This window comes from Phycodurus eques, chromosome 19 (assembly GCF_024500275.1).
Source record: "Phycodurus eques isolate BA_2022a chromosome 19, UOR_Pequ_1.1, whole genome shotgun sequence".
Classification (NCBI taxonomy): Eukaryota; Metazoa; Chordata; class Actinopteri; order Syngnathiformes; family Syngnathidae; genus Phycodurus; species Phycodurus eques.
Genome location: NC_084543.1, coordinates 1753970 through 1771629, shown reverse-complemented (window position 1 = coordinate 1771629; position 17660 = coordinate 1753970). Strand labels below are relative to the sequence as shown.

General features: G+C 44.7%; 1 protein-coding gene across 4 annotated transcripts in view; it reads left to right on the top strand.

The window, feature by feature from the left end:
• The first annotated feature begins 518 nt into the window (after positions 1-518).
• The window catches only part of LOC133395208 (adenosine kinase-like), a 99224-nt gene continuing 82082 nt past the window's right edge, over positions 519-17660 (top strand). For 2 of the 4 annotated variants that reach the window (XM_061663961.1, XM_061663962.1), the window contains exons 1-4: positions 1400-1494; positions 2598-2672; positions 2774-2827; positions 16859-16937. In XM_061663961.1, coding sequence (XP_061519945.1) covers positions 1481-1494; positions 2598-2672; positions 2774-2827; positions 16859-16937 — 222 coding nt within the window. In that variant the 5' untranslated portion in view covers positions 1400-1480. Of the gene's footprint in view, positions 673-1399; positions 1495-2597; positions 2673-2773; positions 2828-16858; positions 16938-17660 lie in introns of those variants that run through there. The other 2 variants (XM_061663958.1, XM_061663960.1) reach the window with 2 other exon arrangements.

The following is a 17660-nucleotide window of genomic DNA, read 5'->3' as shown; positions in this document are numbered from 1 at the left end:
AAGAAAACGTGTGTTCCTTTCTCAGGACAATTTCAGTTAGGTATTATGGGAGTGAAATTGCATTTTTTTTTTTTTTTTTTAAATAAGGTTTTATTCTTGCAATAGAAAATGTTACATTTGTCAGAGAAAAATAAAGCAAAAAGTTTAGAGTCAAATGTTATTTTTTCCAAGATAAAAGGTTTGATTCCTGATCAAATATTTTTCTAGTTTTTGATGATATATATTTTTTCTTTTTCCAAGAAAACATTGCAGCATTACACCAACAGTTTGCAACAAAATGGTAAATTTCTTTACAAAAATCTTTTTTTTCTTGAGAGAAAACCACCGTTTTGTTCATTTTTTTAAAACTATTCCAAGAAAAACAGTTGTTTTTCTTTTTTTCTGTGTGTGTCATTAAAAACAAAATTGCTACTTTTATCCATTTATGACTTTCTTGATCGGACCCATTGCACATTTTTACTGTCTGTGTGAGAAAGTCAGATTTGGATAGGAATCTCCCCCCACGGTGTACTTGGCACCATCTGCATCATTTCAAGAGGAAGCTGCGGTGTGTGTCATCACGAGTTCGCTCAGCATCTTGAACCTCCACCGCACCATCAAACATAGTTTCATTTAATCAAGCATGTCCCACGAAGACCCAAACGTGTCTAAATGGAGGCAAATAGCGTTGAGGTACGTTTTAATTGTTTTTATTATTTATTTTGTGGTTGTTGTGCTGTTAGCCCAAGTAGCTAGCAGCTCCACAGTCTGTATCGCCACCGGGGTTGATTTCGAAGACAAGGCTCCGAAGCGGCCTCGAGGCACGCCTCACGCCGCGTTTGGCGTCTTCTTCACGGTTAGGACAGATGCTAATCGCCGCTAGCCGCCCCGATGGGTTGGGGGTAGTCACGTGACCGACCACACCATGTTTACTATACGCCAATTTACGATTGTTGTTTTTATTTTATTGAAACAGCAATACTAATCTGTCGTGAACACTATATTTGAATTCCGAGTTTCGGAAATGCACATACTCAATACTCAATAAAGAATCTCACTTCTTTATGTTAATATTTTGGCTTTTAACCTGTCACTTTTTTTAACTAATAAACACTCGAATCATGTAAACAGAGAGTTAATATAGAGGGAAATGAGACGTTCAATCTGTATGTACACACGTCTTTTAAAAACAAGATACGTTGTTATATATATACACGCTGTTATACTGAAAAGGGGATCCTGCTTCGTTGGCAATCCAAATAACAGACCGCACACGGATTCTGCTCTGTCCCAGTTGCCGTTAACACATCATTTTCTTGACTTCCTAGCCAATCATTTGCCAGGAAGCCGCGTAAGCCCCGCCCAATCTTCTCTGGTAGCCAATCAGGTGTTTACGTCAGACATCTGCACTTCCTGTATTTCAAAAAGCACGTTGCGAGCCTTCTAACAGCGACGTCAAAAAGTTCTTTTCGACTTTTAAAGTTAATATTTTCGGATAATTATGCCAGCTCCAAGGTAAGACAGCATTTATAACACTCTTTTGGTGGGTTCAAAGGAAGCTTTGGCGGTTACTGTCGTGCAACTTTATAGATTTAAATCACTTTTGGGCGTGGATCAGATTAAAAACGTGACACTTGCTGTCAAGTCTTAATGATTTGTGCTTGTTACTTCCATCTTGTTTGATACTTCTTTTTGCTCTCGCTCAGTAGTCAGGGCGTTTGTGGTTTAAGCCTGATAACGTTCTCAAATAATTGTGACAGGAAGAGAATTTTGACCACAGATACATAATGTACTGTACTGGCTTGCTTTCGATGCCATCTGGTGGGATGTGCAATTCATTAAAACAAATCAAACATCAGAGAAAAACAGTACGCATTTACATTTGACAGATATTTCTGTCAATTCAATTTGGGAGAATCTCATCCGGTTGGCCAGGCCATGCTTAAAAACAAGTTAGACCTCAAGGGAACTGTGATGAAAAACCAACATTATCCCACGAATGCTCACAATACACAATGGAGTTTTTATGACATCTATTTATTGATCATTTTATTTGGCCTTTCTTTTTGTATGTTTTATTTATTTATTTTGTTGTTGTAAGTTGTTTTCCAATATTTAATTTTCTTCTGGAAATTCTATTTTTTCATCTCCTGTGCCATGCAAATTTTAAATACAACATAAATAAAAGATGAGATGTTTTATTTTTTATATTGAAATTTACATCTAATCCACAACTGTCACATTTTATCTCCCCCCCCCGAGCCAGAGCCAGGTCATAAAATGTTTAAAAAACAAAACTATTACAAAAGTGAATGCATTCTTTATTTTGGAAAATCCATTTGGGAATGTTTACAGAAAAGTAAAAATAAATAATCCAACCTCACAGGGCGTTAAGGGTGGGGGTGGAGGTGGGGGGGGGGGGGGGGGGGCGGGGGGCGGACAAATGCTCACATCATGCATATAGTATTTTTAGATTTTTTTTTCAAATATATTTTGATGTGGCCCTTTAAGAGCCATTATTTAATGGGGGAGGGGAATCATTGAATCCCCAAATTCACAATAATGTTAAAAAAAAAAGCCATATTGCAGCAGTTTTCACAACACTATTTATTTTGCAGTGAAAACACTCTTTTCGGGATGGGCAATCCCCTTCTGGACATTTCTGCTGTGGTGGACAAAGACTTCCTTGATAAGTAATTCAGACTATCTTGTGTAATTTTAATTCCTGTAATATCTTCAATTATCTGTGATGAACTACACTAAAAACGTACTTTGTGTATTTGTCTTGCCAAAGGTACGGATTGAAGCCCAATGACCAGATCCTTGCTGAGGACAAACACAAGACATTGTGAGTAAAAAAAAAAAAAAAAAAAGAAAGAAAGAAAAACACTCGATGGAAAAGTATGTTTGTTGGAGCCAAATAAGGGCCTGCGCTGGTCATTCATCCCCAAGCTCAAAATAGCTACGCGATAAATTAGCCCCGAACGTGCCACACCCGCTATATGGCAACACGAGGTTGCAGCAAATACCCTTTATGTTCTTTTAAAAGTCATTCACGTGTTAAGTTCGAAAGTTGAGGGGGGAAAAAAAGAGGCTTGAATGTATTTTTTTTTCAGAATTTTTCTCAAACTGCCCCACCTCCCTTGTAGTCCTGCGGCTTTTATACTCTTAACATATACAACTGTACTAAATGTTTACAAATCCATTCAAATGATTCAATGCAATTATTATAGAACATACAATGCATTCACTTTTAAATGTTTAAAATATCAAATATATTTTTAAATAAAGCAATTCTGATAGTATAAACATGTAATCAAATAATATACAAGGTATAATTAATATACAGTATATAATTTACTAGAACTAATACATTTTAAAAGAAGTTACTGATTTAATTAGATTATGATAATATTTCAATTATTAAATTAGACCATTCTTTAATGAATGAAGTATATACACATCAAACCACATCCACTTACAATATGTAAACAACTATAATAATTTAAATAATTAACATATATTTTATATTTAACATAGCAATATACTACCATACATACATTGTAGATAAACAACCACAGTCAATGTAAATAAATAAACACATATATTTTATTATGAACTAATTGAAATTATTACAATAAAATTTCCATTATGAAATAAAATAATTATTTTCAATACATTTAATATGTAAACAACATAACGTAACAATGCATATAATATATGAACAAAATGTTAAAAATTATAACCATTATTAAAAATTACAATTATTCAATTTTATTGAAATAACAATTCGCTTTTTTTTTTTTTTTTTAAATATAAATATACGTGACCTAACCCAATTCTGACATGCCTTTAATGTAGCAGTGACCTGCACGGAAAACATGTCTGGAAATATTATATTGGAGACATGAAGCGTGACTGAAACAGGCACTTGGCCTCCTCTGTTGTAGTCCAGTCATTTGACCAATAGCTGGTGCTGTTGCTATGTAGTGAGGGATTGCGCAATCTGAGGGGAGGCTGGGTGCTTGCTGACGCACTTCATGTCTATTTGGACAGGAACTACGCACATTCGTACTCCTCTTCCCAGATCCAGCGGTAACGTTGGCGTTGTGCATGAAGCATACACGACAAGGCGGCCCGTGACGTACCGGTGCTGCGCCTGGCGCCATACATGGCCCCCAAACGCGAGCGTGTTGATCACATGACACCAGCGCTGACTCTCAATCACTGGTTGGCGTCTTTGCTCGGGGGGGGAGAGTGCAGATGGCACCGCTTGGGGGAGTCTGTCTGGGTTCACGTGGCGCCCGCTTGGAAAACCGACGACGCCATCTGTAGCACGCGCGATGGGAGCCCACGCCAATATGCCTTCCAATATGTCAACAGGAGTCGTTTGCTGTAGTCGGGGTGGCTCGAGACATCTTCTCCACGACGTCGCGCGCACTTCCGGCCGCTGCGGTCTTATCTGCTCGGGGACCGGATAACTGCTGCGCGGAAGCAATTTGAGGTTAACTAACACCTATGCTGAAGGCTTACTATACATTTCCTTTTTTAAGATGCTGGTCATTTTTTGACACGCACTAATGTAACTGAAATGTTTTTTCAAAAGCGAATCTACTCGCGGCAAACGGCGAGTACGCGGGTGTCCTCACTATATAAGCAAACAAGCATTCACGCTCACTTCAGGCTTCAGTGAACCTCCGCAATGCACGTGCTAATAATCATATTATTGCCATTACGGTGTTCCCTCAAATACGATTACAATGTGTTGAAAAAGTGCCTTTTAATAGCTTTAAAGTGTGTGGAGGGGGTAATATTGAATTTTATTATTATGATTTTTTAAAAATGTGGTATTTTCACCTCTTGCTGGTGTGTCTGGGGCGTATCTCCCGCCATAAACATAAACAGTGGTTCACTTTAGACATGAAAGCGCAATTTGGCAGTTGGACCTGCAGTGTAAACCTGAGAAGAAGCTTACTGAAGCGTCTTCCTCGCGACACGTGTCCACCGGGAAGGTAAAGGCACATCGGTTGTGACCTTACACGGGGCCACCTCGTCGGGTTTTGTTACCTGACGAGCGGGTCGCACGACGTGACCTCGCGGCTCGGTCGTCAGCGGCGGCGCGGGAGGCCGGTGCCGTTATCTTTGGACTCATTCTGCACAAGGTCGGGGCGGGTTCAACACGCCGCTTTGGTGGCTAATTCGCAGTAGGGTGCGTGGCGATGCCCGCCCGGTGATTGCAACGCACGTGTTCTCGCAACAGGGTGGGAGACTGTACATGTCACACAAAACGGGATGCCACGTGGTTGCAATAGATCTCGTGACACTATTAACCGATTTTCTACGTTGGCCATTTGAGGAAATAAACACCATCTCAAATAAAAGTCCCCAAAACACTGGGTGACTGTAACCATGTCTACTGCTCTACGTCCGCATGTATGTCCTGTACAGGCTCGGCCAGAATTCATAACTACCTTGTTAGTCGTTTTTCTGAATACACGCCAGCATGTTTGCGGTGCAGTGTTTGCCTCCTTGTATGTTACCCTCCCCCCAAACCTAAATTCCATAATTTGCTGAAAAACCTCACTGGTGTCATCTTAGTGCTGAAGTGAGTTGAGGAGCTTCATTGAGACAAAAGTAATCCATGTGTCCAGTATACAAACGGACTTTTAAAGCGCTCCTGTAAATGGCCGCTTCAAACCAAAACCGCAAGCTTCCTGGGTCGTTTCAGTCATGGGTGCTTTGGACTTTTTGCTGACCTAGTCAAGATCGACATGCCTACCAAATGTCATATTGCGAAAGGAAAGTGGTTTCAGGGGCTGAGTTAAAAAAAACAAACAAGCAAAAGAAGGGAAGACCACAGGGTGCTGCTGAGCCAAATTACGGGTGTCGTGTATGCAGCCTGCTTCTCGGCTTTGGCGACACGCGATGACAACGGTTCAAATCGCTCACAGTTCATCATCGTCCGTTCCAATTTGGTGGTGATCGACTTGTGAAGAAACCCCGGAAATGGCTCGACTGACCCTGGACTGGTCCCTTCGGAACAATGTCTTTTCGCTCAGGACTTCGAAACTACCCGCGACCCTTGTGAGGTGAAGCGGAACGGAAGGCGAACGAATGAATGAACTTCGAAACTCAGCTAAACAGTTGTACAATTTGCCCCTCTGTTGGATAAACCCCTGCTACTCGCGATGGCTAAAAAAAAAAACCCCATCAAAAGCTAGAAAGCAACTTGTTTTGTGGTGAAAGGAAGAGAGTGGGCTCGCTCTTTTCATCTTGCCACAGGACACAATATTGTGCGCATGTCAAAATGGTGTGCTGTGAAAACAGCTGGCAGTGAGCGATTGAATATCCCGACTCCACTTTGTGTCCACCAGGAGGCAAGCGTCGCCTGCTGTTCCTCCTCTCCCTCCTCCCGAGGAGCCTCAGCAGGAAATAACATGTCATCACAGCCGATGCCGGCCTCCTTTCTGCAGGAGATTACAATGTGGGCAAACACTGGATTCCAGCGAGGCGCGTAGCATTCCCGAGCACACTGCAAAACAACCATATTAGAGTGAATGATTATAAGCAGTGTGTTGTCGTCGTCGTCCCCATTCGAAATGAGAATGAATTGTTGACTGGTCTTTGCAGAGGTTGTTTGCTCACAGCAATTAAGTTCATCAGTCTCCCTCTTCCTCCGCGCTAAATGCAGATTAGCCGCGTCACAATTGCAAGCGCCTCGTTATATCGTGTGCGTGTGACCCGCTCTGCCGCATGAATAATGCGAGCAACATTAGCAGGCTGGCTGAGGGGAGGAGGGGAGGTGTTCCCGTTCCTTGGGGGGGGGGCTTGAGACGCACGCATCCTCTTCACACGACACCGGAGATCAGCGGCGGTGCCTCTCCACCGGCGTGCGCCTCGCTGCGTGTACGTCGCACGCGCGCCCCGACCGCTCGCACTCCATCTGCCAAACGGGAGGGAAAACAACAAAGAGGAGTGCAACCGTTCTGACTGTGTGTGATATACTCAGCTCTGTCAGCACACTTGACTGCCAAATTTCCCATAACTCGCAAACGCAGAGAATTTGGGTGAAAATCCCCATTTGCCGTGAATCGCCGAAACGGAGCCTGCAAAGCCAGTTTCACTTCACAACCTGCAATTCGGGAGGAATGTCTCGCACGTGTACACTCAGAAAAAAAGTCGCAAGGAGCCATGGCTGAAATGACCCGGAACGTCTGCCGTTCTGGTTTCAGGTCGTACGCGTTAGGGTCATTTCGGACATATTCGGGATACCTTCAGAGGTGAACTCCCCCAATGGACGACGCGCAACAGGTCCGCGGCGTGCGTCCTGGCGCGTTCGCAACAGCAGGAAGCGGAAAAACTTGAGCGCTTCCGCTGCCAGTAGAATGATTCATGATAATGAGAGGGATGCGTTTGAGCGCCAGAAAACGGTCAAATGAGTGGACCACTTTGCACCGGATTGATTCGCTATATTAGCGAAATGAGCTTCCGTTGTTACCAAATGTGAACCGTAAACACAAAGGCCTGCAATTGGCTCGATAGCGCCCTCTGGCCCGTACTCCCCCAAAAAAGTTCCCATTTGCTGCAAAAAGCCCAAATTGGCACCCCGTCTCTTTTCAGAAATTCAGCCACGGGAACTAGTTTCACTTGACAAAACATCAAATTTGGTTCACGTCTGTCGCGAGTAGACTCCCAAGAACGATTAGAAGTAGAATCCCCAAAAAGTCTCAACGAGCCGTGCTCGAAATTCGCACATTTGAGGCTTTTAAGATCGTTTTGCCCATTTCCAGGAGTCCTCCGAGGGTGAACTCGTCCTAGAGATTTTGTCCGATTGCTGCCAAACTCGAGCAACGTAGGCTAGACTGTTGGATGACACCAAATCTTGAGGAAATTGAGTTTGCCTCAATTGGTGTGGATGGCACACGATTCACGAACGGCACATTTTCAAAGCTTGAATAGATTCTTCGTAAGGCCTACTGTTGAAGTGAGCGGAGGAGCTTCATCGAATCAGGCCATAGCCTTGTCTAATAGAAAAGTGTTTTGCCGCTAGTCCTGGCAGGGCTCGGCCCTTCTAGCGGGTGTTCGCTGCACGGGCAATCAATCTGGGGCGGCGGACCCCCCGAGCCAAAGTGACGCCGCATAGATGAATGGCACTCCAGCAGTCATTGAGACCTCAGGAACGCGGCGCCGGGGATGTTTTATTGATATGCGTGAACGTGATGAAGTGGGCCGTTTGTACAAATATGACACGGGCGCCGCTGAACCGCTCATCTGCGTGAAACGTGGAGCCAAGGGCGCGCTTGAGATGACGGCTCCCGAGTTTTAGGTTTTTGACATGGAGACGGCAACAAACGCGCGGCTCGGGAAAGCATTTGATCGCTTTTCCATTGGATGAAGTTCCCCAAATATGAAACCTGAACTGCCTCACTTTTGGCAGGCTTGACCTCGGATTGTCCGTTGCAGTGCGGTCTGCTCGTCCGAAGTAGAGCGAGACGCGCCGGGTTTTGCGTTTTGGAGATTCAGACGGCGACAAGGAACGTATGGTTCAGTACAGGTTGAAATCCATTTGATTGCACTTCCATTGTACAAAATTGCAAAACTATCCAACCCCGCTTTTTGGTACCCTTGACATTAGTGCGTCACTGGAAGAAGTACACTTGTAAACGTTTGGACGCACAACATTTTCGCTTTTTGACGTACAGATGCCATCCAAGCTTTGCGGTTTGGTACAGAGGGCAGTAAGCATTTGCATTGTTAAAAGTCCTTGAAAATACCCAACTTGAACCAACACCACTTATTGGGACCGTTGACGTTTGGAGTGTCTGCTGCAATGGTACGCTTCGGTATGCTTGGCTCGACCCGCCGACCTTTGCTTATTTGAATAAAAAGACTGCAACAAAGGGGTATAGTTTGGTTCAGAACGCGATGCATTTCCATTGTAAAAGTCCCCAACATACCCAACCTCACTTTCCGGTAGCCTCCGGGGAGCGTCGGTGTCAGCGGTACACTTGTAACAGGTGGCGCTAGACGCCAAGTTTTCTGTTTATGACCTACAGATGGCTTGGGACAGGGCAGTACACATTCCTATTGTAAAACGTCCTCAAAATATCCAAGCTCACTTGGTAGTGGGACACTTGTGAAGGGTTTTCTTTTGTTGATGTCCAGACGCTGCGGCTTCGTAGAGAGCAGTACACGTTTTCGTTTGTCGAAAGTCCCCCCCCCCCCCATGGCCGAGCTCACTTCTCGGTTTCTTTGACGTCGGAGTGTCTGTTGCGCTGGTATGCTTGTAAAGGGGCGGAGCTAGACCTAGATTTAAAATGGAAAGGTCCATTCAAAAGGTAACCATGAGAGCAGCTCAGGCCGATGCAATGGGCGGGGGTGCTCTCGTTTGGCATCCGTTGGCGGCCAGCAGGTGGCGCAACCGACATGCTCCACCGAACCCCCCCCCCTTCCGATCCTTTGCGCTGCTGTTCCCTTTTAAAGAGCATTTTATAATTAATATGTGGGCGTCTCAGCCGCTGCATAACGGTGTGTTCCGTTCGGGGAAAAAAACAAAAAAAACCAAGCACGCTCAGGGCTATTTTTAGTCGTCTTTGATTCCCCCTCCGGCAGCCACACAGGATAAACCACGGATGGCAGCAGCCTCTTTTTTTTAAACAGGGAGCCTAATCAAGTTATAGTGTGCTATGTGGGTTGATGCTTGGGTGTGTGTTTGGGTGGGTGTGGGGGGGCAGTTCACACCGGGCCATATGGCGCCCGCAGTCGGGGAGGGGTCTGGACGGTGGGCCAACCTCTGAGACAAGGAGAACTTCTCCTCGCCTTTGAGTCTCAATCCTCGGGAGAAAAATGCCAAGAGCTTCCTCGCGTCCTTCCGCTCGCCCGCCCCTTCCTCTTTTCCGCCACTGTCGCACTGTGACAAACAACGCCACCCTCTGCAGTGCAAAGAAAGGGAGGGGGGGGAGAAAGAGAGAGAAAAAAAAAAAAAAAAAGAGACGGTGACAGGAAATGATACGTGCGAGTGCGGCCTAATTGAGGACAAACAGTCCTCACACTAACACCAACTGAATGGGCCGCTAAAAACATCAAAAACGGGGATGCGCGTTTGTTATTCCAACATTGTAATGCAATTACTCCCCCATTAGGGCCGTGTAATTGCGCAGTCATTAATTGTGCACCAAAAAGCCGGAGGTAATAGGGTCTTGTTTTCTCGCGCTCAATGGGGATTTAGCCAAATAGGCCGCGATACCTGAACAATGTTCTGACGCTTTTGGCGAACCGGCGTTCATCCCACACTCGATTAGAGCGTGTCGGCGAGGCCTCCGCTCATGACTCATTTGCGCTTTTTTTTCCCCATGTTCCCCTTTGATAAGAGCACCGTATTCAGTCTGCATTAATCACCAGTTAGAGGTACTCTGCAGTGGGTTTTGAATAAAAAGACAAACGAAAAAAAAGGCGCATATTTCCACATAGGTGGCGAAAGTACTCACACTTTGTTCACTTTGTATACAACCTCTGGAAGCAGAGGGTTTGATTCAGCACCTGTACTTGAGTAAATGTGAACAAACTTTTCCAGAGGCCAAAATGAAAAGGGGGACAAACATATTTTGACAAATTAGGGATGAGATCGGCCAGATGTGTGTTCAAATGTAGGAAGTAAAAGTAAAAAAAAACAAAACAAAAATTGTCAGAAAAATGAATTCCCAGGTAAATGCAGATACCTGAAAAATCTACTCACGTTTCCATTGAAGAGATACTTGGCGGTCTTTGAGTAAAAAGAAAAAAAAAACATGTCTATTTTGAAAGGCCGAGAAGATAATTATTGATCGGGAATAAGAAAAGATAAGGCTCAACCTTGAGGAGCGCCGCACCGCCGAATAATTAATGAGCCTGTCTCGCTTCAGGACCGGCGTTCGCAGCGTATCGATTTATTTTCACGTATAAACTGCATAACCCTCCTCGCGAAGGCTTTGACAAACAATTGAATTGGGGGGAGGAAAAAAACAAACAAACAAAACACCTCGCCCTCTTCCATCTACCTTTCAAGCTGTTTTTCCTCCTCAAGTCAGCCTGACCTATGGAAACAATTACTGCGCATAGGGCCTCCGGACTGCCACGGAATGGTGGCTAGGGATACGATGCGCGTGCTGTTGGGGGATTCTAATCCGCTTCTGGAACTGATTTTTCTTTCAGCGCCCTCCCCATGTCACTCAACAGGCCAGACGGGGCTTTAAAAGCCGCACGCACATATGCAATGTCACAGATACTACACAGTCTTCAATGTGCGCGTGGCGACCACAAGTGGACAATAATAATACTTGCACTTCACATGCATATTTTGTATTGGTATGATGTATAAAGCTTAAAAAAATAAATATATATATATATATACACACACACACAGTATATAGGTATGTATAATCAAATAGCTATATAGTCACTACTTTGCGGATTTTGTAACTTCACTATCAATGACGGATTACGGCGTATGAAACTCGTAGGCCAATTTACCGCCGCACTTCAGAAACCGGACCGATTGGGCAAATCCTTTTGTGTGTGTGTGTGTGCGTATGTGAACAGAGCCTAAGAATATCTGCTCGCTCTTGCTAAGACGGAGATAACTCACCCTCCTCCTTGTTAATCCCGCACGGAGGGCGAGCAAATGAGTCGTGCCGTCTCGCGAGCAGTGACGGAGGAGAAGGTTTCGGGACGTCCCGGTGATTTGTTAGCTGCTTCGACGTGAAGGGGGCAATTAAATAAGAACGGGTAGTGCCGCGGTGATCATGAGAGATAAATGACCCCCGGTGCGCTCGGGCGGTTTTTACCCCTCCCAAGTATCCAGATCCAGTCTCGCCATTGATTAACGGAGACTTGTTCTCACTCGACGGGGATTGTCGGGCACTCGTCCGGTTTTATTGAGATGGGCGAACATCAAAAAGCTCGTGAAGAGCGATTGGCTAAATGGGGCTCGCCTTGCCCCTTTGAGTAAACTCTTTGGAGGAGCGAGTCTTGAATTATGGCCTCATGTAAATAATATTTTTGGGGGGTTCTGGGGATAAGACGGCAGAGGAAGTCATGAGTCACTTTAAGGCACTTAAAGTACTTTTGGAAGCTGACGTATTTCCCTTTGATGGAACGCCATGGTGGGGGAGACATTGATGGGAATGTAAACAAGCCTGCGTTTCTGACTTGCGTGATCTCATGATTGAAAGTGTTAGGTTGCAGATATTGCGGGTTACAAAGAGGGCCAAGTACAAATACAAACAGTCCACCAGGGAGGCAATAACTTTCATCTAAATAAACCAGAAATAGACTGGTTTAACCCAAATATGTAATTACTGTGCACACTGTAGTATTTGTGTGTTGGTTGTGCGCCTTAAACTCTTTCACTGGCAACAGAGTTCCTCATCTTGCCAGCCCTTTTAGAGCGTTTCGACTTGTCTTTCGAGATGTGACAAGAAACATGTCGAGCAGAACGGTGACTTCGATTTTGTTGCTTTTCTATAACCTCAACATCTAAATCAAGACTGTTAAATGGCCTTTGATGGCAAAATCAGTCATTTATTTCCAGGCTCGAGTTGAACGTCAGTGACTTTTTTTACATGGCGCTCCTCGTTCACTCCATAAACTGGCTCATCCTTTCTCACGATGGCGACACTCACACTTTCTACCACTGACCGCGACACATACTCGGTTTGTACCGCACATATACACTAGATCGTCTGTTCGAGCGTCAGCTACGTTCCTCTCCGTCACGATCGACGCGACGAGCCGAGATTCGCCGTCTAATTTTTGCAACGCCGCCATCTACAGGGATGTGTTAGTCATTACAGTTGTTTCCAAAGCTGCAGGGTGAACGTAAAGAAGTCAACACGATGTATCTTTCTTTATCTTGATCATGACAAACGTGAAGCAGAAAGCCGTTTGCCAAGAAATTGTTAACCTGACCTACAGTAAGAATGCATAGCTGAAATGAGCCCCGCCGCCACCGTGGTTGTGTAAGCACAGTTTAGTGGCTGAGGACATTTTGTCCAAAACAATTCCTTTTTTTTTTTTTTCCCCCCCCTCTCCCTTTCAACCCACACACCCGCCCCCTCCCCGCTGCCCCCGCGGGGCTCAGCGGATCGGGAAGGGATTTTCTCTCCCTAAATGGCCAAAGGGGAAGCCGTTTAAGGTGCCGCTACTGCGGGATCACATGTTGTTTGCGGGTGCAAAGGTCTCCAGGCAGCTGCTCTCTCTTCGGATGGGATTTTCGAGGCGGCCGAGAGCGGCCCCCCGCCCCCACCCCCCCCGCCCGGCCCCCCGCTGCTCCCTGCACTGAAAGGTGAAGCAAATACTTCCAGGAAGGAGAGGAAAGAAGGGAAGGGGGGGAAAAAAAATCCTCAGAAGCTAATTTGAAATGACTTCTGGATTCCTTCATGTTATAAACACCCAGAGTGCTTTTTAATTCATCTTTTGTCAAGGAGTCATAACAGGTGTCTCGGGGTGGATTCCCCCCTCGTTAGCTTATTTTCCACTTGCACGGGAAATTTTTTAGGAACATGTCCCGGCCTCTCTCGACCACCTGGGGCACGACGTGAAGACTTTCTTTGAAGCCGTAAAGGTTACTTTCACACTCGCTCAACACTTTGGCAATGCTTCGTTAAAGCGTGGCCAGCGTTTGCGGCGCCACAGGATGACATTTTGGCCGGGAAACCATGGCGGATGATTTGCTCGTCTGCAGTCAGGTTTGGGATTCGCAAAATAAGTGGGGATATGAAATCAGCGTGATATTTTGCAAAGGATACCATGATTGTGGGAAAAGTGACACGCCAGATGCATCGCTATATTACTAACGACAGGAAAAGGTTTATTTATTTTAAATTTTTTGTCTCAACTCCCTTGGAGTGGTTCAGTCAGGTGGGACCCGTGGAAATGGTCCCAATCCCAGCCCAAACGCACCTTCAAACCAATATGGACGACGACTTTGCATCCTGTCATGATGAACACGCGTGCCGGATTTATGTGTCAATCCGCCATATGCGGAACGTCACGAGGTCAAACCCGGAACACGGGTGCGCTGAATTCTTGTGTATGCTTCGTGATTGTTTGAAACCAAACTTGATTAAAAAAATAAAATAATTAATAATCTTAATGGCTGGTATCTACGGACAAAAGTTAGATACATATATATATATATATGGAATGTATTTATACAAATACAGTCTAAACATTGAACCGGGAGGAAGTGCTTTGAGCCGTTTTGCTGAATGCGGAAGTAGGTTGCGCATATACGTAAAGTACCGGATGGAACGCACTGATGTCGGGTCCTTATACCTCCCAACTCTCTGGGGCGCACCTCGGCCGCTTTTGGCGGTGTTGCATGCACTTTTGAGTATATTAAAGCCCGCCAAAAGAGGTTTTAGTTGCCAGAACAAGAAATAAAAAAAGCCATTTTCAGTAGGGCCCTCACTTCCCTATGCTCGTCGAGACCTTCCAGAATGTGAGTAGTGTGTCGGCAGAGCATGTCGCTGCAGCAATGGAATATTCCTCGAATGGAATTTTTCTTTATTTTTATGAACTAACAAAATGTGCAGGCGCAATTGTTGTACACTCGGAGCGCCATTCTCACGTTCCACACGAGAATATCTGTAAATCTCTTTAAAAGGTGGGATTTGGCCTGGTGAGTGACGACGGAGTCAGCGAATGAGAGTGTAGCGTTGGCTGTTGTTGCATCGCTTGAGGCCCTAGCAGCTCATATATGCACGTGCTTGTCGCGTGTTTATTTTGTTTCGCGTTTGTTCAGTAAAGCGATTGAAAGTGCACCGGCGGCTGTGTTTATGTATAGTATCGTAAAGCCCTCAAAGTGAAGTGAATAACGACGACCAAGAAACGAAGCGATTTCAAGTCCGCGGCCCGTGTACGCCGTTTAAAGGCCGTGTTTATTTTTTGCCGGCTGTGGAATGCCAAGCCTGCTCCCTCGGAATACATTTAACCTCCCGTGTAAAAAGATCCTAAAAAGGGAATGCTGCTGGACACCGTGTAATAGTTTGTTTATACAAGCGGCGGTGCTTGTGATTTACGTTCACCTCCACGCTCACTTAATTTAAGGTGGAATTACACGGCGCCGCGCCACAGTCAGTTGGCGGATTGCAAATACGTCTACAAATGGGCGCTATTCCATTTGGGAACGCAGCGTATCGTCTCGTCGGCCGCTTGGTCGATTTCCTCAGCGGGGCGGACGCGTTTACACAACAGCGTGTGAAGAATGCACATTTTTCATGTTCGCAGTTCCCCAGATAACGCGAGCACCTCGCGGCGTTGCATCACCTCCGCCAGGCATCGGCGCTATTCAGATTCCAAATGGCTCTCGAAAGATTCTGAATTGATTGAACTGTTACACTGAACGTTTGCTTACTCCCTCCGTGGTTTTTCTTGAAGACATCGCTCAATAAGACGTGACGGCATTTCCCCAGCAAGCGACGCCAGAAAATTGTTCAATACATTTTGCACACAGCTCTAAAAACAACAATTTGTATTTATTTTGAAAAAGAGTTGGTGTTAAATACTGTACAATGAAATGATAACCATGTGTTCCTCCTGTGCTTTTATCAAAGCTGACATTTAGATTTTTTTTTTTTTTTAACTCTGGCCACATTTGTGTTCAAGTATCTCGTTTCAGGACAAGCAAGACTTTACACAACACTTTTTGGGGGTCTTTTATTAATTAAAAAAAAAAAAAAAAAAAAAAAAAAAGTGTTATTGTTTTAAATATATAAAATGGTGATATTTTATTCAGTGTTTGATTTTTAAATTTGTTTTAAAAAACATTTCATGTTAAATTTTATTTCTTAATATATAAAACAATTACATGCTCATTCATTTTGGCATTTTAAATGTGATTGATTGTATATTTCGAAATAAATTGTCTAATTTTGTGAATATTTAAAACGGGTAAAGTGATCATGAACATATGCTTTTATTACAATTAATTGCAATCATTTTTAATTGTTGTAAATATAAAGTATCATGTAATTATATATAAACTATAATAGTTAAAATATATAAAGTATAATGTAATTATATCTAAACTATAATAGTTATAATAAGCGGTAGAAAATGGATGGATGGATGGTTATAATATAAAATAGTTGTATGTGAATAATATTTTAACGAGGGCTGCAACTTTCTATCGATGAATGCCATCAATTATGTGAAATGGATTTGTCATTATTATGTGCGTGAGGGGCGGCACGGTTTCCGACTGGTTAGAGCGTCAGCCTCGCAGTTCTGAGGACCCGGGTTCGATCCCCGGCCCCGACTGTGCGGAGTTTGCATGTTCTCCCCGTGCCTGCGTGGCTTTTCTCCGGGCACTCCGCTTTCCTCCCACATCCCAAAAACATGCATTCATTGGAGACTCTAAATTGCCCGTAGGCGTGACTGTGAGTGCGAATGGTTGTTTGTTTCTATGTGCCCTGCGATTGGCTGGCAGCCAGTTCGGGGTGTACCCCGCCTCCTGCCCGATGACAGCTGGGATAGGCTCCGGCGCGCCCGCGACCCGCGTGAGGATAAGCGGTAATCAAAATGGATGGATGGATGGATGTGCGTGAGGCGCGGGTATAATTTTTTTTTTGTCTACTTGGGGTCGCCATCAGGGGCGTCGAACGAGGGGTTACAAAGTTGACGCTGTTGGCTTGCTTGTTGGATTCTCGAGAGAAGAGAGAAGTGAAACTTTTCTTATTTTCAATACTGTGAAATGTAGTTAACCTCCTATTGTTGCAATGTGGATATTTTGGAAGAAAATCTTCTCTGCCCACGGTCTCGTTTTGTCCTTACAAAGTTATTGCGCGATCATCCTTGAACATGAAAAACCGTCTCTTTTCAAATTTTGCTTTCTTTTAAGGTTTGAAGAAATTGTCAAGAGGAGAGAAGTTGAATATCACGCCGGCGGTTCGACACAGAACTCTGTGAAAATCGCCCAGGTTAGTCTTTTGTCTCCGTATTTTATTAGAGGTGTCGCGCACAGAGAGAAAAGGCTCTCATAATATTTGGGCTATTGTCTCGTCGGCCCAATTTCCCTGAGACGCGTCAATTAGAGAGAAATGACCAGCCGCACCGCAATCGACGTGTCACAATACATTTCGTCAGACAAATGTTCCCTGAGGCGGGCCAGTAAGTAAAAGAAATTGGTGCTTGTCCAAATCTTGACCGGATCTGTGTTTGGAGATTGTTATTCATGGAATCTCCTGATGGCATGCGGCGGTGATCATTCTCTGGTCTGCGTGTAGTAAACAAAAGCGGAGGCAAACCAGCTGAAAATGAGGACAAATGAGGGCAGCTGCTAATTGAGAGAGTCTCTTTGTGTGTTTTTTTTGAAATGATGTTTGAAGTTGGTGTTCGTGCACAAGAGTGCATATGTAACCTGTGTTAGGAATGGAGGCGGCACCAGGAACCGAAATCGGGGAGGCTACCTGGGGCAGGAGCTGTCTGGTTGCCGGTTCAACACCTGGACAAAATCAAATCTTGAAACGTAGCAAATGGTCTCGTAGAGTTGGATGTGGCCTCATAAAATGGCAGAGACCCCCGGTGACGCAAATGCGCGCAGCTACCGAGGCTCGAGATGACGCCAGAAAGAAAAGGGACGGAATTGGTGTCGCACCCCCACGACAGCAATGCGGGCGGCCTTCGGGGACCGAGATGCGGGT